The sequence below is a fragment of the Xenopus tropicalis genome, chromosome 7, assembly GCF_000004195.4.
Source record: "Xenopus tropicalis strain Nigerian chromosome 7, UCB_Xtro_10.0, whole genome shotgun sequence".
NCBI classification, from domain to species: domain Eukaryota; kingdom Metazoa; phylum Chordata; class Amphibia; order Anura; family Pipidae; genus Xenopus; species Xenopus tropicalis.
In genome coordinates, this window is record NC_030683.2 from 50,629,116 (window position 1) to 50,655,949 (window position 26,834).

The 26,834-nt window shown below is 36.2% G+C and overlaps 1 protein-coding gene across 2 annotated transcripts; it reads left to right on the top strand.

Annotated features, from left to right (window-relative positions):
* The first annotated feature begins 3,939 nt into the window (after positions 1-3,939).
* On the top strand, positions 3,940-19,395 carry LOC101732656 (periaxin-like). Of its 2 annotated transcripts, XM_031906641.1 has the most exons (15): positions 3,940-4,108; positions 6,301-6,375; positions 7,493-7,564; positions 8,394-8,468; positions 9,777-9,827; positions 11,333-11,407; positions 12,254-12,328; positions 12,559-12,633; positions 12,915-12,989; positions 14,712-14,786; positions 14,987-15,061; positions 15,269-15,343; positions 15,627-15,695; positions 17,574-17,651; positions 18,996-19,395. In XM_031906641.1, the coding sequence occupies exons 1-15, from the start codon at positions 3,946-3,948 to the stop codon at positions 19,133-19,135; spliced, it is 1,248 nt and encodes a 415-aa protein (XP_031762501.1). In that variant the 5' UTR covers positions 3,940-3,945; the 3' UTR covers positions 19,136-19,395. The 2 variants fall into 2 exon arrangements, with proteins under 2 accessions (XP_031762501.1, XP_031762502.1); XM_031906642.1 differs by lacking the exons at positions 14,712-14,786; positions 14,987-15,061; positions 15,269-15,343.
* The last annotated feature ends 7,439 nt before the right edge of the window (positions 19,396-26,834 follow it).

A 26,834-nucleotide genomic window follows, 5' to 3' on the forward strand; every position in this document is an offset into this window, starting at 1 on the left:
ACTTCATTTATTGGGCAGATAATGCAAACATACATTTATGTAAGTACACATGCCCAGTTATTTTTTTGCTTCTTGAGATGTTAATAGAAATTAAAGAGTTATGACTGGTCTGAGGTCACATCAATGTGAAAAGTGTTCACTGCTTGATAAATAGCCCCTGAAGTAATTATTCTTATTCTTAGATTACTTTAAACTGAAGTGGGGAGGAAACTCTGGAGAAGTTCATCTGTTTTAGTGGCTTGGCAACCATCAAGCCCAACTCTAAAGTTCATATGTGCACGCTATGCAGGGAACACTTACCAGTGGACAGACGTCAAAAACGATTACAACTATTTGCAGTACAGAGACAAGAAACACTTCTTCAGTTACTATTAAGAGCACCATTGTCTTGTCTATGAGCTAATGCTCTTCAAACTCAATAAGCACTCCATTTTATGAATAAGGCTGTTGTACGACCAATTTACAAATATTCAGCAAAGGGCAAGAACTAATGAAAGGTTTTATTTGTATATTAAAACCCAAGGAGCATTACTATATATGAATTTACTATGTTCAAAAATAAAACACCAAGTTGACTCTTTTACATTAAATGAAGACCTAAAATAGGAATAAGAAATATAAAGAATATATTGAGCATGTTAGGTACGCTAACCTCTGTATGTTCAGGCAATAACTACATTTGGAAATAATAAGTACAAATACCAATACAAATGGAAATAGTGCAATCAAGGTATTACTGACTCACATTTCAGTTTAAATCTTGTCCATAAACTTCTAGCAGCACTCCTCTTGCATTCTAATCCTTCTGTGAAGGCATCCCAGGTGGTGTGATTTGATGTAATGATGGGTATAACATGCTCTCACGGGGCTATGTATGGAACTCTATATATGGAGACTGTGTCAGAACCAGGCAAAGGTAACAGTCAAGAAAAATGGCTAGAAATACCACATACTGAACCTATAGGTTTAGCTTCTCTTTAGTAGTAATGATTCATGCTTTCAAAGTTGTCACAAGGGGTCGCCTTTTTGGATTTTGTGAAAAGTGTCAGTGATACTCACATGCTCAGTGTGATCTGAGCAGCTGTTCGGAAGCTGAGCTTAGGTGCCATAAGTGCCATAGTAAATTATTGAGCAGAAAATGAGGTTTGCCTGTTATAAAAGCTGATGCAATGGGGCTGATAATTACATTCTAATGCAAATTGACCTAGAAATTAAAGGAGGACTTAACCCAAAAAATGAAAATGTCTAGAAATACCATATTTTACATACTGAACTTATTGCACCAGCCAAAAGGTTTAGTTTCTCTATGGCAGTAATGATTCAGGCCTTCAAAGTTGTCACAGGGGCTCCCTATTTTGGATTTTGTTAGGGTCAGTGACACTCACATGCTCAGTGTGCTCTGGGCAGCTCTGGGGTTGTCGCAAATTATTAAGCAGAAAATAAGATTTACCTGTCATATAATCTGATGTTACAGGGCTGATTATTGAATTCTGGTGCTAATTGCACTGGTTTCAGAGCTACTATATGTTAATAATCTGCATTATTTGCTAATCAACCTTATATTAAGAATATTCTATATATACATTACATATTTTGAAAACCAATGCCAGCTGAAAATTCATTTTTATTCTTTATTGAGAAAACAAATAATGATATATGGAACTAAACAGATGTGGTAATACAATGATGTATCTTTGGGTGGAATTAATTACAATATCTATATCCAATGCTATAACCCAATCACAAAAATTCAGATTTTTTTTTCTAGTGCAGAGAGCCTGATGCTGGCTTCACTTGACCCCCTCAAGAAAAAACTAAGCACAGTGGGATGAGGGCAGCACTGAGCCCTGAAAAGTTCATAAACAGGGGTTTCACCACAAATTCTTTGGACAGAATATTTGCTTAGACAAATGACTGTTAAGTAACAAGACATAAACCATTAATGCTTGCATGAATATCACCACACATCACTATGGCTTTTTTAACATTTGCATACATGTCGTGTGGATACAGTCTTTACCCAACATGCCAGAACAAGATCTTATAATAAGCCATGTTGACTAACCACTGGAGTAGGCATATTTGGAAAAGATTTAAGGCTTTAGTGACCTTGGAATATAGTTCCCAAAATGTGAAATGAGAGTTTACCACAGTAAAATTTCCCTACTCTCTATTTATTCCTATGGGATTTTTAGAAGCATATATATCAATGGGTGAAAGTTAGCATCCACCATTTGATACATATGCCTTTAATAATCCCATAGGAATGAATAAAGAGTGGAGGAATTTTACTATGCAGTGATGAACTCTAATTTCACATATTGCTAAATCTGCCCCAATGAAGGGATCTTAAGCTGGCCATACACGCACCGATACTATCGTACGAAACCTCGCCGATTGGACCGGTTAAAAGATTTTGATCGGGCGCGATAGAAGGAGCCTGACCAAAATCTGCCGTCAGGGCTGAATCGGCAGAAGGAGGTAGAAATCCTATTGTTTCTACCTCCTTATCTGCTGTTTCAGCCCTGACAATGTGTGGCGGATCTGACGATGTTTCGTACGACCGATGGTCGCACGAAACATCGTCAGATCGCCACGTGTGTGGCCACCTTTAGTCCGTGTGACCAGCTTAACTGGTAAATCACTGATTAAATTATTGCATTGGTGCATATTGAGATGTTTATTGAGCTGTATTTCAATAAAAGGGATATAAAACTAAAAATAACATTTTGCTTAATAAACCAATTGTGATTCTAAACATCATTTTATACACATGAACTACTATTTATTTAATGGTTTCACAGGTACTTGTAAATGAAACTGCTGATGCAGCTTTTTTAATTCGGGGCCCTGCTGGTTCTTACTTCTGGAACAATGTAGCAGAAGCCAGCTTTAATTACAGACCTGAGTAAAAAATATCCAAGTCTGACTTTTGCTACATTGTATCAGAGAACAGAAAGGAATAAAAAATACTGTTTTCAATGGCAATTACATTTATGAATGACCATTGAAAACCTTCAGTGAAAGTATATTAGAAAGTGCCTTAGAATTTCATTTTTATTCATTAGGTTACATTTTATTGTTGGATGTACAGTATATCGTCTTTAAAGTAGTGAAACTAAGAATACATAAAGCATGACATTATGTCATCAACAGTGTTACACTGGGCCTTTGTTAAAAAAAGAAACCTCTTGATAAGAATTTTTATTACTAATGTTTTACAATACAATTGTTACATTCTTGCGTAAATGCATTAGCTGATGGACATAGTTGCATTATAGCTTTTATGAAAGCCACTTACAGCAGGGTGTAACTAGGAAAATCCTCAGCATCAGATTTCACCTTTAAGTCCTATATAAGCAAGAAAGACCCTTGCTTATTCTCAGCTGACCAGCCAGCAGCAGGTAACTTTAAAATTTTTTAATTTACCTCCTTTTTTGTTGAGTAATATGGAAACAGGATATTCTATAGTACATGTACAGCAGAACAAATGTCTGTTGTGTTTCCTTTAGAGATGTTGGGATTTCAGAGAGTTGTTGGGATTTGTCTATTTTTATATTGCTGTACTTTTATAGTAGTTTACACGCAATTTGTGCATAGGGTTGCCACCTAGAAGGTATTTGATGCCAATGTTATTAATAAAGAAAAAACATATAACATAAGACGTTCGGGATTCAGCCTTTTTCAGCAGGGTCCGGATTCCGACAAATCCACAGTCCTGGACAAACCGAATCCATAAAATCATGTGACTGTTTGTCACGTAAACACGGAAGATGCTAATTTGGATTTGGATTCGGTTCGGTATTCGGCCAAATCCTTTACAATAGATTTGGGGGTTCAGCCAAATCTGAAAAAGTGGATTTAGTGCATCCCAATTAAAATGAATGGGTTTTTCTTAAATTTGTTGCACTTTCTTGTTTCTCTTTCAATTTAAGATTTGCCAGAATGAAGTGCCTCCTGCTCTTGGTTGCTGTGTATGCAGTGACATTAATCGCTCAGCAGACAGAAGCTTGTGCAGACACCCTAAAAATTAGTAACAAACTGGGAGAGAATGGACTACTTGGGAAAGAAACCATTACTGTTAAAGGAGATGTTGCGCTGAACATTGGTACTGTTGATATCTATTTGTTCTATTTGTAGTAATGTATTCAGTTACCCCTAATTTTATAACAAGGTTATAAAATATATATAAATCATCCTACTACAGGTTTAATAAGCACCCAAGACTAAGTAAAGTGGCATTCATCTCAAATGGCCTTCACTCTTAGCCCTTCAACCCAGCGTTAATGCTGCTTAAAGGCATATAGTTCCTTCTAAATTTGAATGTATTGGAAATCCAATATTTTCAGGGGTTTATTTGTAAATGTCATTTGTAAAGGTAAATGAAAGCAACATTTGTTTATCTATCTAATGCTCTTTACTGCTGGTTCTGACTATTGAAACAAGGTCCCAGCTAATTGTTTCCATATTGGAGGGTCAGATTATACTAAAATGATGTCACCCAAAAAGGTCAGTTGAGCTCTTAATCAGACTCACTTTTGGGCAGCAGTTAAAGCCAAGTGATTATAGGCCTGTGAAAAAGCATGTGAGTGATTGTAAGAATTGGAGTGTTTGTTGAGGGAGAGCTGGCGTCTACTACATTGTTTTAGAACCAGCAGTCCTGAAAAGAAACAAACCAATAGTGTTTTTAATTGCAATAACACTGAAAATGTAAATGAGATTTCAAAATTAGGTTAAGATCTCCATGTATTTATATTGGGGAGTAGTGTAGAATTACTTTTATTTTCATTATGATTGCCTTTTTTGGTAGGAGTCACCTGTAAGGTATAAGATAGAATAAATTAGAACACCGAGTGTTCCCCAAAGAGATGTGCAGATGTGCTTAGCATTTAACAGTTAACATTTTACATAAAGGTGTAAACTGAGAAACAACTTTTGATCAACAGGCAGCCTTAATTGTTATCTTGTATCCTGCTGCAGAGTAGTTAGTAAATATAGGGTTCCCTTTTTGATTCATGGCCACGTTCATAAACCAGGTATAGCAAACTTTTGGAACACCTAGGGGCAGATTTATCAAAATGAGTTTAGGGCTCAATACATAAAAACTTACCTGCATTCTATTCATTCCTATGGGATTTTTAGAAGCGTATTTATCAATGGGTGAAAGTTAGAACTCATCATTTAATAAATACACTTCTAAAAATCCCATAGGAATGAATAGAGCATGGGTGAGTTTTTAAGTATTAAGCTCTAAACTCACATTTTGATAAATCTGCCCCTAATGTTGGAAATCTACCACAAATATCAGCCCTCAAAAAGTTCACCTGATGGAAGGGAGTTAGAATCTGTAGTTCTGCAATATTTAGGGAACTGGACGTTGTATATTCCTGTGCTAAGCTGCTCTCAATCCATCTGAATTAGGTTTATCTTTAGATATTGATGATAAGTTTCAGGAGTTTTTTGTTTTGTTTTTGAAGGATCCTAATTGCTCTTAAAGGGAAAATTTTGACACAAATTCATTCAGTTGGGATTATATAGAACAGGTGCATAAACATTATCTGAACATCTACAACTAAATATCAATGTATTTTATTTTTACACAGACATATCCGATTCCACAGATTCCACACAAGGAAGCCATAAAAGCCTGTGTGTTCTCTCTGTGCCAGCTCCCCACCCCCAGAGTCTCACAGTAATCCAACCCCCACCTTTATTTTGTTCATTGTGAAGTGATGAATTTTGGGACACAAAGTCCCTCTGCTTTTTAGAGAATCTGTGCTCTGCCCACTATAGAAGGCAGACATCACTCATTGGAGTTATCATGGTGTCCTTCAATCTGTAGAATCAGGGATGTCTGTGTAAAACAAATATCCATTTATATTTATATCTGGCAGTGCAGATAGTGTATATGCATAAGCCAAGCTGAACAAGCTCATGTCAGAAAGGGGGTATATTTCTCTTTAAGTACAAATACTGGTGTTACTTGAATAATGCTGATGAAACTGCAAAGCTGAAAGTTGAATGAGTTAATGGAATGGTTTTCAGTAAACCAGATGTAGCAATATTTTACTGGATATAGTAGGAGACTGGCTTGCGCAACACACTAATTATAGCTCCATTTAATGATTTACTTGTGACCCTGGGTCACCTGCACAGCTAAAGAACCATGTGCAGTAAACATTATTTCAATGGTTTTTTTTATCCAATCTGCTAATTTATTTGCTATAATTTAGAAATTATTTTAATGTTCTGGTAACATCTAAAATCAAAATGGTAAAATGTGCAGTATTTACATTGCAGGAACCCAGGTGCCACTGGTAGGCAAAGAAGTGCCACTACTAACAAATTTAAATCCAGAATCACTGGATTTGCCAGGTATGCAACAGGAAAGCAATTAAAGAAATTCTAGTACATGTTATACTGTCTTCTAAATAATTGTTTTTTAAATGTGTTGTTGGAAAGCATATAGTTTTGCTGAGATCTAGGTAACACTATTAATCTAACATCTAATCCATATTATTGGTAATATTTAAATTGGACCAATGTAGTATTGCTCTAAACCCCTTAAGACAGGGCACCTTACTATAAAAGGGAAATGCTGTACAGCTAGTAGTTATGCAGTGACAATCTGTCTGAATTCCAAAGGTATTCACATACCTCATGCTACACACATAACACTGCCTTACAACCAAAAATTAGAGGCTTTAACCTTCCTGAAAGGAACAATGGATAGAAACACGCGAATGACTCAATGTCATTGTAGCCAACTATGCATCCAGAACCATTGGTTTAATTGCACAGATACAGCCTAATAATCCTGAGCCTCTTATTTTTGGTTTTCAGACAATGCTATGTGTGTCACAAAGAGGCAGGTGAATGCCTTCTGTTTTAAAGGTCATGTAAACCCTACCCCCAACTAAACCACAACATTTGTACTGCATATATCCACTTCATAGCAGCATTCACCCAGTGTCCATTTGCCATCTCACACATCTCCAGTGACATTTACATCTGCAAACAGCACATGTGAAGTTCATGCAATGAAGAATGCAGGCTTACACAGACAAAACTCACTGTGATTAAAAAGTCCTGCTTGGAATGAGTACTTTAATGGCTAAACTGAGCTCAGGACAGGAGGTTAGGAGAAAAAACATTTTTTCCAGCACAGCTAGAGCAGAGTTTCTATGGAAACCAGTAATGCCATCTCTTCATTGGCTGCTAGATTGGAGAGTGTGTTTAGTAACCCCAACTGAGAAGAACTGTGTCTTATATATTGGCTGTATTTATAGTTTTCCTTTAATATTAATCATGTGTTCATATTTGCAGACAATGAAGTTGCTGCTAGGTCCACAAATATGTTTATTTCCATTTTAAGTAATAGAAACTAACCACCATTTACTAAAATATCCCTTACTCCAATTATATCTATGTATACCTGCAGCAACAGTGTTTTCCAAGTCTGATATTACTGCTTGTTTTGTCCTCATTACAGGTACACAAGTACCGGTGGTAAAAGGCCTACCATCCTTACAAAATGATCTTCCTGGAGCCTTAGACTTGCCAGGTGAAATAACAGTAACATGTTCTAAATTTAAGATAGAATTTAATATTCTTGTACAACATCCAGATGTGTTTTACGTTTTCCTTCATTTTAAACAGTTTTTTTGGTGGTCCCACCAATATATAATGCATAATGCATTTCCCCGATTTTACATTTTATCCCCTAAAAAAATATAAAATGGGGGTTCTACTGTATTATATTGCTAACTTTTAGCACCACAATGCAACAGTACAATAATTTATTAGAATATTTTATGCAATGGAGGGACCCTAATACCACTTGTACAACACAGAAAACCAAAGGAAGGTAAAGTTGTTGATGAGAACAGGAATACAGCTGAGATTTTGACTTACAACTGAAGAGCGTGTTAATAAAGGTTTTATATTTAATAGATTTAATTCTTATAATTTAATTATGGGTGTTTGGTTGATTCAGAAAGAAATTTGAAAGAGGCAATAACATGTGAAATAAACAAACTACCTTACATAACTTTGTGGGATACTTTGATCTATGGCATGGTGCAGAGAGATTGGCATATTGCTAATATTGTGCCATACAAAATATGTCCCGTTCTCAGCATAGAGTATAGGCCTATCAATTTCATATCAGTGACTGAGGAGCTTTTGGGGGGGAAAATAAGGTAATAATATACTATAATACATTTTAAATCAAAAACAAAATTATATGTTAGTGTTTTTATAGTTCTTTAATTGTATGCCAATACATACATGTGCTGGAGGTCATTTGGAGGAGTTGGACTTTTTTTTAACTAAAATGAACTATGTAACTATGCAAGATGTATTGATATTTTCATGTATTTTCCACATTATAGGTACTCAGCTGCCCGTAGTGGAACTTAAAACACCAGTTGGAAGTAGCATTCTTCCAGGGGCCATAGACTTGCCTGGTAATTCATTTGCATGATCCACTGGTTTAATATGAATTAAAATGCTTTCAGTTAACCCCTTACCAATTCATTTAGGGGTTATAAACAATAATAACAATTTACATTCTCTTGCTAACGTCTTACTGTATTTTCACTTCGTCTTATCACATTCACTGGTACTATGATTTTTATGATATAATCTTTTCATTCAAATTCCATCAGGAAGCAATAATCTGCCTGGAGACTTGCCAGATAAAGTGCCATAATAATGTTTGTTTTGCATTTAATGATGAAGTGTATTTGACATGAGGTATGTCAAAGTATATATGATAGGAATACTTTATGACATGCTTTGCTACTAAATAATTTGTATTAAATATGGGAGAACAAAAATATGAGCTAATTTAAAGGGGTCTTCAACTTTATAAAAGTTTGGAAATATATAAATAGATACAATCATTTAAACCATGTTTGCAATTTGCTCTAACTAAAAAATGGATCAGTTTTAAAATAGCTACCTGTAAAGTTTTTGCTACATAAAGTGCTCATATTGCAGGGATGTTCGCTACTGTACAAGGCCCTTCATTGATCTAATTGGCTGAATGTATGTATAACTTTATTTATAAAGCGCCACAAGGGTACGCAGCGATGTACAATCTTACAATATACAAAATCAGACACAGGGAGGACAAGTGTTATAATAAATACAATAAATAAGTATAAATACACAGGGAATAAGTGCCATGTGGTATGAGACACAATAGGAAGGAGGTCCCTGCCCGGTAGAGGTTACAGACTAGATAACAGATATGTAAATGATTGAGCATGTGCACTAGCTATCTATGCCTGTACTTCCTCAACTCCTTACTCCACTGCTTGTAATAGTAGAATGACGTGGACAGGATGGCGTACCCCCTGGCTTGGGCAGATAAGAGAGACCTATCGGGTTACATAATATTAGGCACTAGGTTTGCGCAGGCAAAGTAACCCATAGCAGCCAATCAACATTTAGAATTTACTTCTCACCTGTTTTATAGCAAACATCTTATTGAAATGGGTTACTTCTCCTGGACAAACGTAGTGCCTTTTATTACATATGGGGGCTAGAGATCTATGCAGCATTTCCTTTATAGGTAGCTATTTTGAAAACAATTAATCTTTTTAATTAAACTAAATTGCAAATATGGTTGAAATGACTGTATCTATTTATAGTTCCAAACTGTAATAAAGGTGAACCACCCCTTTAAGTAATAGTTTAATTTCAGGTATTTATTTATAGAATCTTAGTACAAAATGCACTGATACTTTCATGTATTTTACACATTACAGGTACCCAGCTGCCAGTTGGAATTGGTATTCCAGGGACCATAGACTTGCCTGGTAATTCATTTGCATGATCTGTGGGTTTAATATTAAATATAATAAATATAAAATGCTTTGCATTAACTACTGATTTATTTAGGAAGTATAGGTGGTAATAAATTCCATTAGAAAGCAATAATCTGTCTTTTGAATTTTATGATCAAGTACAGTATATTTAACATGTAATGTATGTGACACTACTATTCCTAGTTTGTCACGTTTGACTATTGAATAATTAATATGAAGCATGGAAGGAAAAAATGGGCTTAATTTCTACCTATTTCAGTTTATTATCTATAGCATCTTAGTACCCAGCTGCCCCTAGTGGATCTTAAAACACTGGAAGCAGTATTCTTTCAGGGACCTTAAACTTGCTCAGTAATTAATAACTGGTACTGGTACTTTTATATAAATCTTTTTATTCTAGGAACAAAAAGTGGTAAATAATCAAATTCAATTAGGAAGAAATAATGTTCCTGGAGTCTTAGGTTAATGCCACATATAGCGCATTTTCGGCAAGACGAAAAACGCTTGCCAAGAATACGCCCCTACTTTCAAAAATCCTCCTACCTGTGCCTGCACCCGAAAGCATTGAATACACTCGGGTGCAGACACATGTTGCAGATATCCACTGAAAATGTTTTTTGGCGGATGTCGACTACATGTGCCTGCACCAAGTGTATTCGATGCTTTCGGGTGCAGGCACAGTTAGGAGGATTTTTAAGGGGCGCATTATCGGCTTGCTGAAAATGCTCTCCGTGTGGCATTAGCCTTAGACATACTGGGTAAAACATTATAAAATATATTTTGCATTTTATGATCAAATATAATGATGTAATATATGTAAAACTGTTTTTTTGATAGAGGTATACCTAGGGGCACATTTACTAACCCACGATCCGTCTGAAGGCGTCTGAATGCGTTTTTTTCGTAATGATCGGTACTTTCGTAAATTGTCGCGACTTTTTCGTAGCCATTATGACTTGCTCGCAAAATGTCGCAACTTTTTCGTAGCGATATGACTTGCGCGAAAATTCGCGACTTTTTCGCAGCTTTCGCGCCGAGTACGAAAGTTTCGGATTCATTCAAGCTTCAGTATGGAGACTTTTCTTGGGCCAGGTTGGAGCTGCAGAGTGCCATTGAGTCCTATGGGAGGCTTCCAAAATCAAGTCTGAAAGTTTCGCCCGCCGCTTACGAGCGCTCAATACAAAAAAGTCACGTCAAGATACGAGCGACTTGTTATGGCTATGAAAAAGTCGCGACTTTTCGCGCCAGTCGTAATGGTTACGATAAAGTCGTGACAATTTACAAAAAGTCGTAACGGCGACGAAAAAAACGCAAAAAATACGAAAAAGACGCAAAATGTTCGTTTTCCAATCGGAATTTTTCCAATTCGGATTCGGATTCGTGGGTTAGTAAATCTCCCCCCTAGTCTTAGGTTAATTTCCATCTATTTCAGCTAATTATTTATAGCATCTTAGTACAAAATGCACTAATATTTTTATGTATTTTCCACATTATAGGTACCCAGCTGCCCCTAGTGGACCTTAAAATACCAGTTGTGAGCAGTATTCTTCCAGGGACCTTAGACTTGCCTGGTAACTAATATGCATGATCTGCTATTTACAGTATAACAATATTTCAGATTAAACACTTTTTTGCTAACTTCTTATTTCTTCTCACTACCACATACACTGGTACTTTGATCACTTCTAGTGACGAGCAAATCTGTCCTGTTTCAGAGAAAAAATTCTCTAAACTGCGAAAATGTTGCGTGTCAAAAAAAATTGTTGTGCATGTCAACAATAATTGTGTTTTTTTTTACGCATGCGAAAAACATTTTAACGCACGCAAGAATTTCTTGTCACCTAAAGAATTTTTCTGCTGCAAATCTTTTGCACCTGTTTCCGAAAAAATCCACCAATGGCGAAACGTGGAAATTAGCTGCAAATTCATGCCTGCTGAAAGATTTCGCTCATCACTATCACTTAATTCCAGGAACAAGAATTCCAGCCTGGAATCTTGGACTTAGCAGATAGAGCATGATAAAGTATGTTTAGCATTTTATGATCAAGTATATTGATGTGATGTACGTCCAACTGCTTTGAGACAGAGGCTTTTTTATCACCCAGGGCAGCTCCCTTTGACTTCAACATGAACTTACAAGCTTTTAGATGCAAGTTTTTCATGATCATAATTCGAATATTGGGAGTTTTAGCGCAAAAAAATTTGTATAATTGAAAATATTTAAACTTGAATGTTTTGAATAAATCACCCCCTTAGTGTGCATGAAATGTTTGGCTACTGAATAATTATTATTAAACATAAATAGACAACAGTTTGGGCTCATTTAACAAACAGGTCAATTTCCACCTATTTCAGTTAATTATTTATAACATCAGTATAAAAAGCACTGATATTGAAATGTATTTTCCACATTATAGGTACCCAGCTTCCCCAAGTGGCCATTAAAATACCATCTGCAAGCAGTATTCTTCCAGGGACTTTAGACTTGCCCGGTAATTAATATGCTTGAGCTGCAGGTTTAATATTTATTTGAAATGTTTCAAATTTACTTCTTATAGATGCATTATGAGTTATAGTATTTTAATAGCACATTGTTATTATCTTTTATTTCTAACTTCTTATATCTTCTTACTATCACACATTGTTATTGTATTTTATTTCTAACTTCTTATATCTTCTTACTATCACATACATTGGTATTGATAAAATGTATTTGCTGCAGGAACCCAAATTCCAGAGTTAAACAACAATATTCCATTGGGAAGCAATATCCTTCCAGGAAATGTAGACTTGCCAGGTAAAATGATGAAAGTTTTGGTGTGCTTTGCGCTTTGAGGCCTGTGAGTGTGGCAGACAGTATGAATGAGTCGTTGATTTAGACTGGAAATTGCTCGAATTTGGACAATGACCCTACTCCTTAGTTTGTCTGACATGTTTGGCTACTGAATAATTAATATCAAACTTGACAAACAAAAACACTGGGCTCATTAAACAAATAATTTCCACTTATTTCAGTAAATTATTTATGACATTTTAGTATAAAATGCACTTATATTGTCATGTATTTCCACATTATAGGTACCCAGCTGCCCCTAGTGAACCTTAAACCACCAGCTGTAAGCAGTATTCTTCCAGAGACCTTAGACTTGCCTGGTAATTAATATGCATATTTTGCACATGTAGTATGTATTAAAATGTTTTAAATTAATTGATTAAGGATTATAGTGATTAATAAGTTGTGTTTAAGCAGAAAAAACGTTCCATTATATTTTATTGCTAACTTCTTATTTCTTCTCACTACCTCATACATCGGTACTTTGATATAACCTTTTCACTCCAGGAACAAAAATTCTAGTGGTAAACAATCAAATTCCATTAGGAAGCAATAATGTGCCTGAAATATGAGATTTACGTATAATATGACTTTGTGATAGAAACATACTTTGGGGCAGATTTGTTAACATTCTGATTTTAGTAGTTTTAGAGTTTTTTAAAACCAGGAATATTAATTTCCATGAAAATATGAATGTCTAGTCATTTCTTAAAAAAGCACGAACGAATTAAGATGTGGGACGAAAGAAACACCAAATTTCTTGTGGTTTTTACATTCTCCTAAGAATCTCCGTGGACTCACATTTGAAAAAAACACAAATTAAATAAGCATTTACAATTTGCCTAGGACAACTCCCACTGAATTCTACGTGATCTCGACAGCTTTCAGATGGTGTACCTTTACATTTGCATTTTTCATGGTTTTGACGCATAACAAATAGCAAAAAATTTGTTGTTTTTTTTAATTAAAAAAATCGAACATTAGGGGGCACATTTACTAACCCACGAACGGGTCGAAATGAGTCCGATTGCGTTTTTTTCGTAATGATCGGTATTTTGCGATTTTTTTCGTATTTTTTGCGATTTTTTCGGCGTCTTTACGAATTTTTCGTTACCAATACGATTTTTGCGTATTTAGCCATTACGTATTTGCGTATTTAGCCATTACGAAAGTTGCGTAAAATCGCCCGATTTTTCCGTAGCGTTAAAACTTACGCGAAAAGTTGCGCCTTTTTCGTAGCGTTAAAACTTAAAAGGTGCGAAGTTTCGCGTAAGTTTTAACGCTACGAAAAAAGCGCAACTTTTTGCGCAAGTTTTAACGCTACGAAAAATCGCCAGATTTTACGCAACTTTCGTAATGGCTACGAAAAACTCGCGTTTTTACGCAAAAATCGTATTGGTAACGAAAAATTCGTAAAGACGCCGAAAAAATCGCAAAAAATACGAAAAAGTCGCAAAATGTTCGTTTTCAAGTCAGAACTTTTCCAATTCGGGTCGGATTCGTGGGTTAGTAAATCAGCCCCTAGTAATTCCCCCCTTAGGGGCACATTTACCAAATCACGAACGCTCCGAGCGTATTTTTGCCGATTTGTTCGGGGCGTCCGTCCGATTTTTTCGTACGGCGCATGACTTTTCGTATGCCACACAAACGCTTGCACGAAAAAATCAGAAAGGCTTTACCGCTGTTTAAAATTGAACGGTACGAAAATTTGGTGACTTTCGGATCACCCATACGATATTATCGTTACTAATAGGATTTTTTCGTAAGCATTTTCGTGATATTTGCAATCGTTTCCAATCCAAAACGATTTCCAATCCGAATTTTTCCCATTCGGGATTCGAACTCGTGATTTGATAAATCTGTCCCTTGGTCTTTCTGATCTGTTTGGCTACTGAATAATGAATATTAAACATGAATGGACACAAATTTGGGCTCATTTAACAAATAGCTTAATTGCAACCTATTTCAGTTAATTATTTATAGCATCTTAGAAAATGCACCTAAAAATGCACTGATATTTTAATGTATTTTCCACATTATAGGTACCCAGCTGCCCCTAGTGGATCTTAAAACACCAGTTGTGAGCAGTATTCTTCCAGGGACTTTAGACTTGCCTGGTAATTAATATGCATGATCTGCAGGTTTAATTTATTGAAATTTTTTTAATTAACCACTTATGGATTTATGATATATTATAGACATTAATAACAAGTTTGTGTTTGGTAAGATGAAAAAAATCCATAATTTTTTTGTTTCTAACTTTTTATACCTTCTCACTACCGCAAACACTAGTAATAATATAATTTATTTGCTGCAGGAACCCAAATTCCAATAATAAACAATAAAATTCCATTGGGAAGCAATATCCTTCCAGGAAATGTAGACTTGCCAGGTAAAAAGATAAAGCTTTTGGTGTGCTTTGGGCTTTGAGATCTGTGGCTATTAACCATGGCAGACAGTATGAATGAGTAATTTATTTACATTGGGAATGGCTCACATTAATCATCTGAGAGTGGGATGAGTTGTACTGTAACTAAATATTAACCTGACTATCCCCTTATATACACAATAATGCTTTGGTGTACTTTGCTTATTGCAGGGACCCAGATACCCCTGGTGAAAAATCCTACATCATTAGGAGGTGCTATTCTTCCTGGAAATCTAGACTTGCCTGGTAAAAGAATTATTATACGTTTTCTTTTTTAGCTGTATAAGCCAGTCATTATTACTAATGTTTACACATTTTTGTATAGTTAGCTGGGAAAAATAAACAAATGGATTGTCTTTAATTCCATATCTGGGCAGGGTTCCTAAAGCACTGTAATCAGTTACTGTATATTTTCTCATTGGCTTAATAATGTGTTTACACTCACTACTTACTAAAACTCTTGCCTATTGCTTTTAACAGCACATCATTACAATGCATTGATATTTTGATTTATCTTCCCCTATTGAAGGGACACAGGTGCCTCTGGTGAAGACTCCATTAGGAAATGATATTCTTCCAGGACCATTAAGCTTACCTGGTAAAACAATTAATATGCATACAATTATGTGCTTGGGTTTTCTTATCTTTAAGTTTGAATGTTCCAAATGAGTCATTTATTTGAATTCTAGAATAATGCAATTTGGCACTTGGGTACATAGTGCCCCAAATACAAAAGGCAAATAATTAAAGTCACAATTACATAGTTTAACTGTACCCTTTAACAATAATATTGAATGCCCACATGGTGTCTATACTATCACTTATGTTAATTATACTACTACCCAATATATTTAACTCAGTAGGTAAAACAACATAATAGTCTTATATACAAGCTAAAAGGGTTGAGGAGACCGCCTCATACGTATGCAAATAAGTCATAACAGGATTCTGGGAAGAAATTCCTTAAGGCTCCTAGAAAAGTCCCATTTACATGGGTTTATCCTATAGGCTAAAGCTCACCCACTGGGTTTAAAGCAGAAGCCAGGATAATAGCTGATCAGATTCCCAACTACAGACCGGTTTCGCCCTTCTTGGGGCTCATCAGTGTAGTGCAGGGTTTTCCGAAACCCATGTAAATGGGACAAAGCCCATGTAAATGGGACTTTTCTAGGAGCCTTCCCAGAATCCTGTTATGACTTAGGGGCTGATTTACTAAGACACGATTTCGAATCCGAATTGGAAAAATTCCGATTGGAAACAAACATTTTGAGACTTTTTCGGTTTTTTTGCGATTTTTTCGGCGTCTTTACGATTTTTGCGTAAAAACGCGAGTTTTTCAGCGTCTTTACGATTTTTGCGTAAAAACGCGAGTTTTCCGGCGTCTTTACGATTTTTGCGTAAAAACGCGAGTTTTTCGTAGCCATTATGAAAGTTGCGCAAAGTCGCGATTTTTTCGTAGCATTAAAACTTGCGCAAAACGTCACGCCTTTTAAGTTTTAACGCTACGAAAAAGGCGCGACTTTGCGCGCAAGTGTTAACGCTACGAAAAAACCGCGACTTTGCGCAACTTTCGTAATGGCTACAAAAAACTCGCATTTTTACGCAAAAATCGTAAAGACGCTGAAAAACTCGCGTTTTTACGCAAAAATCGTAAAGACGCCGAAAAAATCGCAAAATTACCGATCATTACGAAAAAAACGCAATCGGACGCATTCGGCCCGTTCGTGGGTTAGTAAATGTGCCCCTTAGTCTTATATACAATTCACAGCAATATTAAACATTGAAATTTCATTATTAAAGCCACAAATTCTAAAATTAACCTAACCCATAAAAAACAAGGCTTGGAATTAGGAGAGGCCCCCTTGGAAGTTATATTCTTTGAGTGAGTTTAATAAAGAAATAAGATGTGAATGAACAATTCATTAAGGGTGGTTCACCTTTCAATTAGCCTTTAGTATGTTGGTGACAGGGGTACTCAGGGATAATTTGCAATTGGTCTTCATTTTTTTATTTTTTGCATTTTTTAAAATTATCATGCTTTCTGTTCAGCAGTGCATTTTGGAATTTCAGCTGCCATCTGGTTGATAGGGTCCCATTTACCCTAGCAACCATGCAGTGGTATGAACATGAAAATGGAGACAAATAAGAGAGGGCCTATATAGAAAGATAAGTAATAAAAAATAATAATAAAATTGTAGCCTTACACAAAGCAATAGAATTTTGGCTGTGGGGGTCAGTGACCCCCATTTAAAGGAAAGGAAAGAGGCAGAAGAGAAAAACTTTGGCTATTTGTGTGCTGTCTTGCTGGGGTGGAGGACAGGGCTTAGAAGATTGTATTCAATTTTGGAGATGAAAAATAAATGTTAAGGATGAACAAAAGCCAACAGATGTACCAGAATAATAGTAAAAAAATTTTTAAAAAAAATAGTATATATATATACAATTGCTAAAATAATTCTACGAATTACTATTTAAGGAACACCTGCTGCAGCTGCCAGTACTTTGGAAAGTCTTCTTGTAGAGCTATATCGTCGTATTGCAAGACTGGAATCAGGTATAACATATTATAATATGTACAGTATGGTGAATGGATATGTACAGTATATAGAGGATGAATGATGATGAGAATAGATGGGTGGATGACCTTAAATTCATTGCTATATATGGACAGCATATGTCAAAAACATCAGTCAAGTACTTTATATTATTTTTCATCTAGATCAGTGACATCCAACTGGCAGCCCACAGCCCCTCCATCACAGTCTACTGTGACTGCTTACCTTTGTGTAAGCTTTAAATTGTATCAGTATTGAGATTAACTGGACCCTGCATTGTTTAAACCTCACAATAAGGCTGTAAGCCCCTGTATTGTTTACACCTGTAATATCCTGTTCTTCTGCCTTACTTTGCCTGTGCCTGTTCTGTCTGTGTGTGTGTGTCATACTGTGACTGCCCTACTCTGCCTGTGTATGCCATATTCTGCCTGCCCTACTCTGCCTTTGTGTACCAAACTCTGCCTGGCCTGCCCTACCCTGTCTGCCCTATGCTGCCTGTGTGTGACATACTCTGCCTGCCTTATGCTGCCTGTGTGTGCCATACTCTGCCTGCCCTACCCTGACTGTGTGTGCCATACTTTGCCTGCCCTATGCTGCCTCTGTGTGCCATACTCTGTTTGCCCTACACTGCCTGTATGTGCCATATTCTGGCTGCCCTATGCTGCCTGTGTGTGCAATACTCTGCCTGCCCTACACTGCCTGTGTGGCATATTCTGCCTGCCCTATGCTGCTTGTGTGTGCAATACTCTTCCTGCCCTACCCTGCCTGTGTGTTCCCTACTCTGCCTGCCCTGTGCTGCCTCTGTTAGAAGAGTCTGGTGGGGGGGGGGGTTTGTTAGCATTTGGAAATAATTATTATGTGCTGGGGGTTGCACATATGATATGGTAGATATGGATATACCTGCAGGGAGCACCAAATAATTGTTTTTTGTCTGTGCTACCACCATTAATGTGGATATGGTCTTAAAAGCTCTTGTGATAACGTGTATGTGGTTAAAGTGGGTGTGATTTAAAAAAGGGAGTGGTCAAAAATGGCTTCTATGAGTGGCCCTCCACCATGTAGGTCAGAAAAATTCCAGCCCTCGTTAGACAGCACTGATCTAGATATCTGCAAAACAGCTATTTACTGTTATACTGGAGTATCAGATAACTTTGTATTTATGTTTTATGAGGTTACCAACAGGTATAATAATGATATTAACTGTAATACATCTTAGCATTCTAATAAGCTAATGAAATAATGATGCCCACTGGCCACATTTACCTATAATATGTACTACGTATCTCTTTAATGCATTTGTAACTATATACACTCTTTAATGAATCATATTTTTTTTTTGTTAGTCCTTCAGATACAAGGAAAAATTCAAAAGACTGGTGAAAAGCATCAGAATGGTAAAGGGAAGGGGCTGTTTCAAAGGCTACTAAACAAACCCTTGAAGATAGTTGCAGATGCATTGCCCCTTCCAGGAATAACCCCATAAACCATGTCATCCCAGACATGGCATTATGGAGAACAAAGCCAGCATAATATACATTTCTGATATTCCTATATATTTATGTATGTGGATAACCCAGGCCATAATGACAATTACAATACTCACTTGAAAATCTAATTGAATTGTAATATATTATTTTCATCAATTGAATTTACTTGTTTGAAATATAAGTTAGAAGAAAGTTAAAAGATTGTTTTATTGTTGTAGAATCTTCTAATTACAAAATAAAATTCAAAGCATATTCAGACTGTTCTGTTGTTTTCTAACACTTCTGCTTTCAATTAACGTCTTAACTAACGTCTCAGGACATGTGCATACATAATGACCCATTCTACTGTGGTGTAAAAAATGTGTTAAAACCACTTTAACTCCTTGCCAGGGCCCCAATCATGGTGTGTGGTGGAGAGACAGTACTTTAATCAGTGAACCTGTCTGCATGAGGGGAACAGATGCCATGAAAGGGTTTGGTAGGGCAGGGATTGTGGCCAAATGGGAGGACCCAAAACTACTTATGAAAACCCTGGCCTCTGGGGATGATCAAAAATAAACAGAAAAATATTTGACAAGGCCATAAACAAGACATTAAATGCAATCTTACATACATAATGTATCATTACTTAGATATGAGAAATGCTTAATCATGAAACAAGTCAGAACAAGTGAAATGAAACTGCTACATCTAGGGCTTTTGGTTTCCAATGGCCTAAAACTGCACCAGTCCTTGATATTTTTTTTTCAATCCTCTGACTTGGCTAACCAGACCAAGCATAGGCGAATGTGTCCCACATCCAGCATAGTACTGAGCCAGTGTTAGTAGAAGCATTTCAGAATCGGAAGATGACATGCAGCAGTCTTACTTGCAAACAAGGTGCCAGGAGGTAGTTTTCTTGGCTCCCTGAAGCTGGAACTTCCCAGCTATAGAAGGTTTGGTGCCACCTGCTTGCCAAACTACAGTTTGTCCTATTTACATTTAAAATATAATTATGTTTTACCTTTTTACATGTTGGCAATTAAGGGGGTTATAGGACAATTTATTTTTATATAAGGGCAACTTTTAGAACTGCAAATGGAAGCCTTTTTTTTTTTACTATTTATGTTATTTTGCAAAATAAAATAGACACTTTACTCTCTATTTTAAAATGACCCAGGGGAACAAACCCCCCCTATTTTCAAACCTCCAGTTTTTCCCCTCAGTCTACTTAGAGGACTAAGGCCTTGGCACACAAAGCATTTCCTCTGCTTCTCTCAGCCTGCTTTTTCTGCAGGTTGAGATAAGTGAATCCAGTCCCATACGCAGCTTCATTTACCTGCACTGAAGTGTAGTGCAGGTACATGGGGCTGAGGTTGGCGCTGAAAACACCTAGTTTCACATTTTCTGTACCAGCCTTCACTCCGCTTCATGTACCTGCACTTATTTTCAGTGCAGTTAAACAGAGCAGAAAAACGCAAGCTGCAAGAAGCAGAGAAAACTTTCTGGGTGCCCAAGGCTTAAGGTCACCATCAAAATCTGAAGGTAACTGCTACTGTGCAAGGCCCCAGAATTCATCTATTTTCCATATACTTCTTAATTCTTCTGCACATAACCATTAACGCTAAAAAAACTATAAACAAAAACCAACCGTAATTAAACAGTATAATGTACAACATATCTATCAGTCTATTGCAGCTTCACTAGCTACATATGTTGTTGCATTGTTCTGATGTGATTGCTCTATTTAGTATGCTGGTTTCAGTTGTTGCAATAATAATTATACTGTAATTAAAAGATAGTAAACAGTTTGGGTAAACAGAGCCATAGAAAAATGAAATATTTGCTTTTAGTAATGGAGTCTTTGTTATATGCTCATGCCTGAGCTAATTATTAATAGCTGTGAAAAATAATCTAAAGGTGGTCAATTTCTAGAAAGAAGTATGGATTTAACTGAGTAATGCTGTATTGTTTGGCCCTCATTTTAACTTATTTGTAACAGTTTTCTTATTACATATTGCTAATATATTTGCCGCAGTGATGTGCAAAGTACTTGATGGAAACTATGTGCTAGCAAATTAAATGTGATCCTTGCCCTTAGTTAGTGAAAGCTCACAATCTGGACCAGATCCATTTCAAAATAAAATTACCCAGTTTGGAATGCAACCATATAAAGTTGCACATTATAAACAGTTATAGTATATTCAAGAAGCAGACTACCAATCTGTAGGACTCATAGAAGTGTAAGAAGTATACAGTTTTTCTGTGCTTCTATAACTCTTTCTTTCTGATTGGAAAGTACAATACAATGAAAGCTGTTCTTTCTCTCAGGAACTAGAAGGAGAAATGCAGGTTAGGCTGGCACAGTTCTGGCCCAAGAAACACAAATGCAGGCTGGCACCAGTCTGGACCGAAAATAGTTGAAACCAGAAGCCTTGATATAAACATAATTAAAATTTTAAAGAAAAACAGGATTTGAGCTATCTTAAAAAAGAAAAACATATTGTCATAAGAAATGAGATAAGGGAAGTTGATTGTGGTAATAAGAAAGATTACATAAAAGAAGCTAATAGACACAACCTCTTCTAAGATCCTACATAATAACCCACCACCAATTTTAAATTGAATGAAAAAACTTAATACTAAAAGCCAAACAGTGGCTTCCTTTTTAAAGGCCGAGAACCCAAAGATGGCATCTTTCATAAGGTCACCAGACCAATTAAAAATGCAGGGAAATGTCTAAAAAAAATCCAATTAGCAGGGCTGAACTGATTGCAGTTTCTTTTAAATCAGCAATCAGTGCTGCCCTGCAACATGTATTTATTAGATGTGTTCCTGAATTTTCAAGTGATACATGAAAGGGGGTTTGGGATGGTTTAGGGAACTAATTAGATATAACTTGTAACTCAGCATAGCAGGAAAGATCAAAGGCATGTCCTAAACTGTCTGGATATTCCAAATTGAAATGCTAGGATAGTGGCTATGGATTGGAAACAGGTAGGTAATAACACAGGTAACTTTACAGTCTAGAAAAAGAAGTTTCATATAAAATATAATTTTGAAAAATAGTAAAGAAAAATGTATTAGGTGCTATGGATTCCACTTCTGTGGAACCCCTACATTAAACTTACAAAACCCTTGGTTACAGATTGGTTTGACTCCAAGCTGTTTATAGTTAGTTATACGTGAAAGCAAAGATAGAAAAAAAATATTATAGGCAATAACAATCAAGTATTAAAGCTGAACAATGGGTTGAGGTCTTTGTGAAATACGAAAATACTAATACTTAACTGAAAGTAGGGCTTAGTTTTTGTTGCCCAACTTCACATCACAGTTCTGTATATATGAAGGTACAAAGAGTTTTGTAGATAATGTTGTTTCTAGTGATGAGCCAATCTGTCCCGTTTTGCTTCACCGAAAAATTTCCAAACCTTTGCAAAGATTCAAGAAATGGCGAAAAATTTGCGGAACACGGAAAATGATGTGCGTCAAAAAATGACGCATACAACTTTTTTATTTTCACAAAATAATCTGCCAAAGGTGAAACATGAAAATTTGCCACAAATCCATGTCTGCCAAAATAATTTGCTAATCACTAGTTGTTCCCTTTTCTAGAAAAAATAGTGAATTTCCCTAATTTTTTTCAGCTTGCTTATCTATTAATAATTTTAAAATCAACCACCATTTACACAAGCCACATTAATAAACTACTGGCCAGGTGGAACAGTGCACATCCCCTGTCCTCATGTTATTGTAGTCATACATTATCATAAATATTTCATCTGCAAATTTTATTTCTGGCAAAGGTAAAACCTATGTGTTATGAACATTTATCCAGTGGTTAGGCACTAATGGTACGTGACCACATTCCCTTATACTCTCTTATTTTGGTAACATCCAGTAAGGGTTAGACAATTGCTCCATTGCATACTATTCCTGCAAAAGCAGTTAGTTCAGGTCATAAAAGTGTTGGATATGTGGCATTACTCTGTAGCTTTCATCAGTGATTAAGCAATAGATGTCATGAATAAGGTATTTATATACAATGCCAGAAGCACAGCCAACATTTTACATTCTCTGTATAAAGGTATTGTTATATAGTTGTCTTCCTGCCAATATTTTATTTTGCATTTGACGTACAAGTGTTCTCAAGTAACCATAACTGATACAGTGTACGTGCTATATACATAATACTCAACAACCCATAGGGAAGTAGTATTTAGGAAATGCATCCCACAATTCCCTGATCTATTTGTATTCATCTACACCCTGCATGACGGAGGGCAACCAAGAGAACTGTGTACTGTGTATAACGAATCTCTTCATATATTTTGAATCCAATGAGAGCTGGTCAAACACAGGTGTTTTCTTCTGTTATCCTGTTTGTTTTCTATGAATAGAAGGCTGATTTTCTAAAATTGTTTGTGTCAAACAGTGCGTTTCCACTTCCCAGAAGATATACAATATTGTTAGATACTGAGGACAAGGATTTGGAATTATCCACACAACGTTTAACTATCATAACCAAGGAGCTGGATGGAATTAAGTATGGCATATATTATTGCCAGGATGATATTTGTAATGAAGATCCATTCTAGAGTGTAATAATAGGATTTCTTTCTGAAAGGGGATTTGTTGCCACCATACAGTATATCTGGACACTGAAGAACAATTGTTTGAGGTATGTAAAACCCTTTTGAGGTTAACTCTGCATAATGGGAGACATTTAGTAAATAACTTGTTAAATAGACTTATCAACAAATTGATTAAGGTGTGCTACACAATGGACAAACCGGCTAGTTGTAGCCCCAGGTGCAAGCTGAACCCTCAGCCAGGGTAAAACAATATCCAGGATAAAATGAAAAAACAGCAGCACTCCGGAAATGTTGTAGAAAAAAGTGACTTTACTCAAGTGCACACAGCAACGTTTCGGGCTTAAACCAGCCCTGGCTTGATAAAGGGCTGGTTTAAGCCCGAAACGTTGCTGTGTGCACTTGAGTAAAGTCACTTTTTTCTACAACATTTCTGGAGTGCTGCTGTTTTTTCATTTTATCCTGGATATTGTTAAATAGACTTATTCCTAAAAATGTATAAACCCTATTATTTATTGTATTACAGTCCAGAAAAATATTTTATACTTGTTTATTCATATAGTAGACTAGATTTCACACTTGATTTCAACTCCTTAAAGGATTCTATTCACTGTGTATCTATGTTTTATTAACAGTCCTTTACCTGGGGTGAATCAAAACAGAAATATGCTCTAATGTAGTTAGGTTAGTATGTTGTTCTGCACTATGAAGAGCATATTTAAGTAAAATTACTATGTGATATTCTGTACTGGATTAAAGGCCATATATTTAGTTTAAGTGCGAATTCATCGTTAACAGTTAAAAATAAAATCATATTATCACCTAAATAAATCAAATTTTACACCTGTAGTAAATTGTTTACTGAAAAAACTACTTAAATGTGCACAACATAGAAAAATGGTAGTGAATATTCTATAAATAATATTAATGTGTTTTATACCTTATTTCAGCCTCCCAGTATAAAGCTATGCAGTATATGTTTACATACCATTGAACCTTATGCATCAAAATTAATTCAATTGCATGTGTGGTTGAGCACACACTGGGTGCAAGTTATGGTTAACAGTGTGGGGATTGCGTCACTTCATTTGGCACACGTCTTTAATTACTTCTCCAATAGACTTATATTCTCTGTTTGTTGCTGAACCAGTTTTGCCTTGATGGAATTCTTTGCTGCTGTCTTTTTTTGGACATATTAGGAACCATTAGTTTAGGTTTTCACACAAAACCCTGGGTTACAGTAGTCACAATTGGGTTATACCTATGCAACAGACTACCACTCTATATTTAGTTTACAAGTTTCAGTTCTTTGAACTGCTCACTAAGAAGCTTCTCTTGCTTGTGTTCCTAGAAAACTTAAATATAGGCTCTTAGCCTTCCTAGTTCTTTTTCCTTATAAAACTGTTATCACGATAGGACAATATAGCATAAATAGCTGTACTTTCTAAGAAAATCGGCAGTCCTGATCCATAAATAGCCCATTCCCAAGTTAGTCCCAGCAGTTTCTATTCAACAATAAAATTACTAAAGTAATCAGGGCTCCCATGTCCATGTAAGTGTGAGGGGTTCTTAACTGAAAGGTCATTCTTCCTGCCTAGGCTAGGTGTATAGTTTGCTCTATGAAACTCTGAGCTGAAATTATATTTAAGTTAATGTACTAGTCACCTAGGAATTCTAGAGTACATTGGGGGCATCCTGTATATTCTCCCTCTGAACCTGCCTAAGGCATAACACTACAAAGACCTTAGGACTGCCCTACATATGCAGGAGATTGTTTGAAATATTACAGAATACTATATATTTGGAGACCTTCTTAGAACCTTTTCCAATATTTTACTGATGATATAATGAATAACAGAAACATTTCAACAAAAGAGTGTCCCCTGAATAAAATGTATGTTGTGTCATGTTATGCTTGTGTATGTTATGGTACACCTGTCCCAGAAATGATAAACGCTAAAAGTATCCATGCTTTACATGTAGTCCACTGAACAAATCAGACCAGATAAGGCTGAACACAGCAAAGCTGGTCCAAAAAAGTTCTGCACTAAAGAACATCTACTTTAAATAAGGCTTGTGCTAAACTTTTTGCATTTTTGCATAATGAAATTAAAGGCAAATTTTACTTTCTGACTTGTACAGAGCACAAAAAACCAATCAGCAGTCCATTGACAAGCTCTGTGTATGAACAACACTTTCCATTGCACAGACTGCATACTGCCAGGCTGTGAGATAAGGAGCAGCTCATTATTCAGAGACTTCTCAATGAACTAGTGCTTTGTGTTTGTGCTTGTGAGTCAGGAAGCAGAATATGACTTTAGTTTTGTTTAGTGCATGGCATAGCAAGCCGAGACTTGGAAGTGCCAATTTAATCAATGCTATATTTTATCTTTTCAGCAATCGTAGAGCTCTTCAGATACAATGGAACAAACGGTTTTGGTGTCATGGTCCATTTTACTTGTGATTTTCGCCACAGTATTGGTAATGAGCCTTCTGATGATTTTGCCTGCGGTCATTCTTATCTTGCTGAGGATGAAACGCATGCCAGAAATTTCCTTGGCTGGAACTGTTTAATGAAAATAACCTAAAAGAATCTACTTCAGTTGCACTGGCAACCAAACCTGTTGGTGTTATATATAAACTGTAATCAAGGCTTTCCTAAACCAATAACATGCCATATTAGGAACAATGCAATTCCAAAAAATACGCTGGCACAACGTGGCAATTCAAAGGGGGGAAACCCCCTGCGTGTTTATTTGTGCAAGTACAAAAAGTAACGTTTAGAGGAATGCAGAAATGTATTATATTTTGTTGTAGCTTTGTTATTAATAGTTTCTAGGTGCAAGTTTAGTATGTTTGTTCACAATATTGGTTATAGTTTGCAGTAGGGATGCACAGAATCCCAGATTCTGGCAGACTCCAGGCTTTTTTTTAAGGATTCGGTTTCGGCCCAGTCCCGGGGAACTGAATTAGGATTTGGAAAGGGATAAATGGTCAGGGGGAAAAATATCTGATTTTAAACCCCTTCCAATTCTAATTAGCATATGTTAATTAGGATTCAGATTCAGTTCGGGATTCGCCCAAATCCTTCAGGGTGGGTTTGGGGGTTCAGCCGAACCCAAAA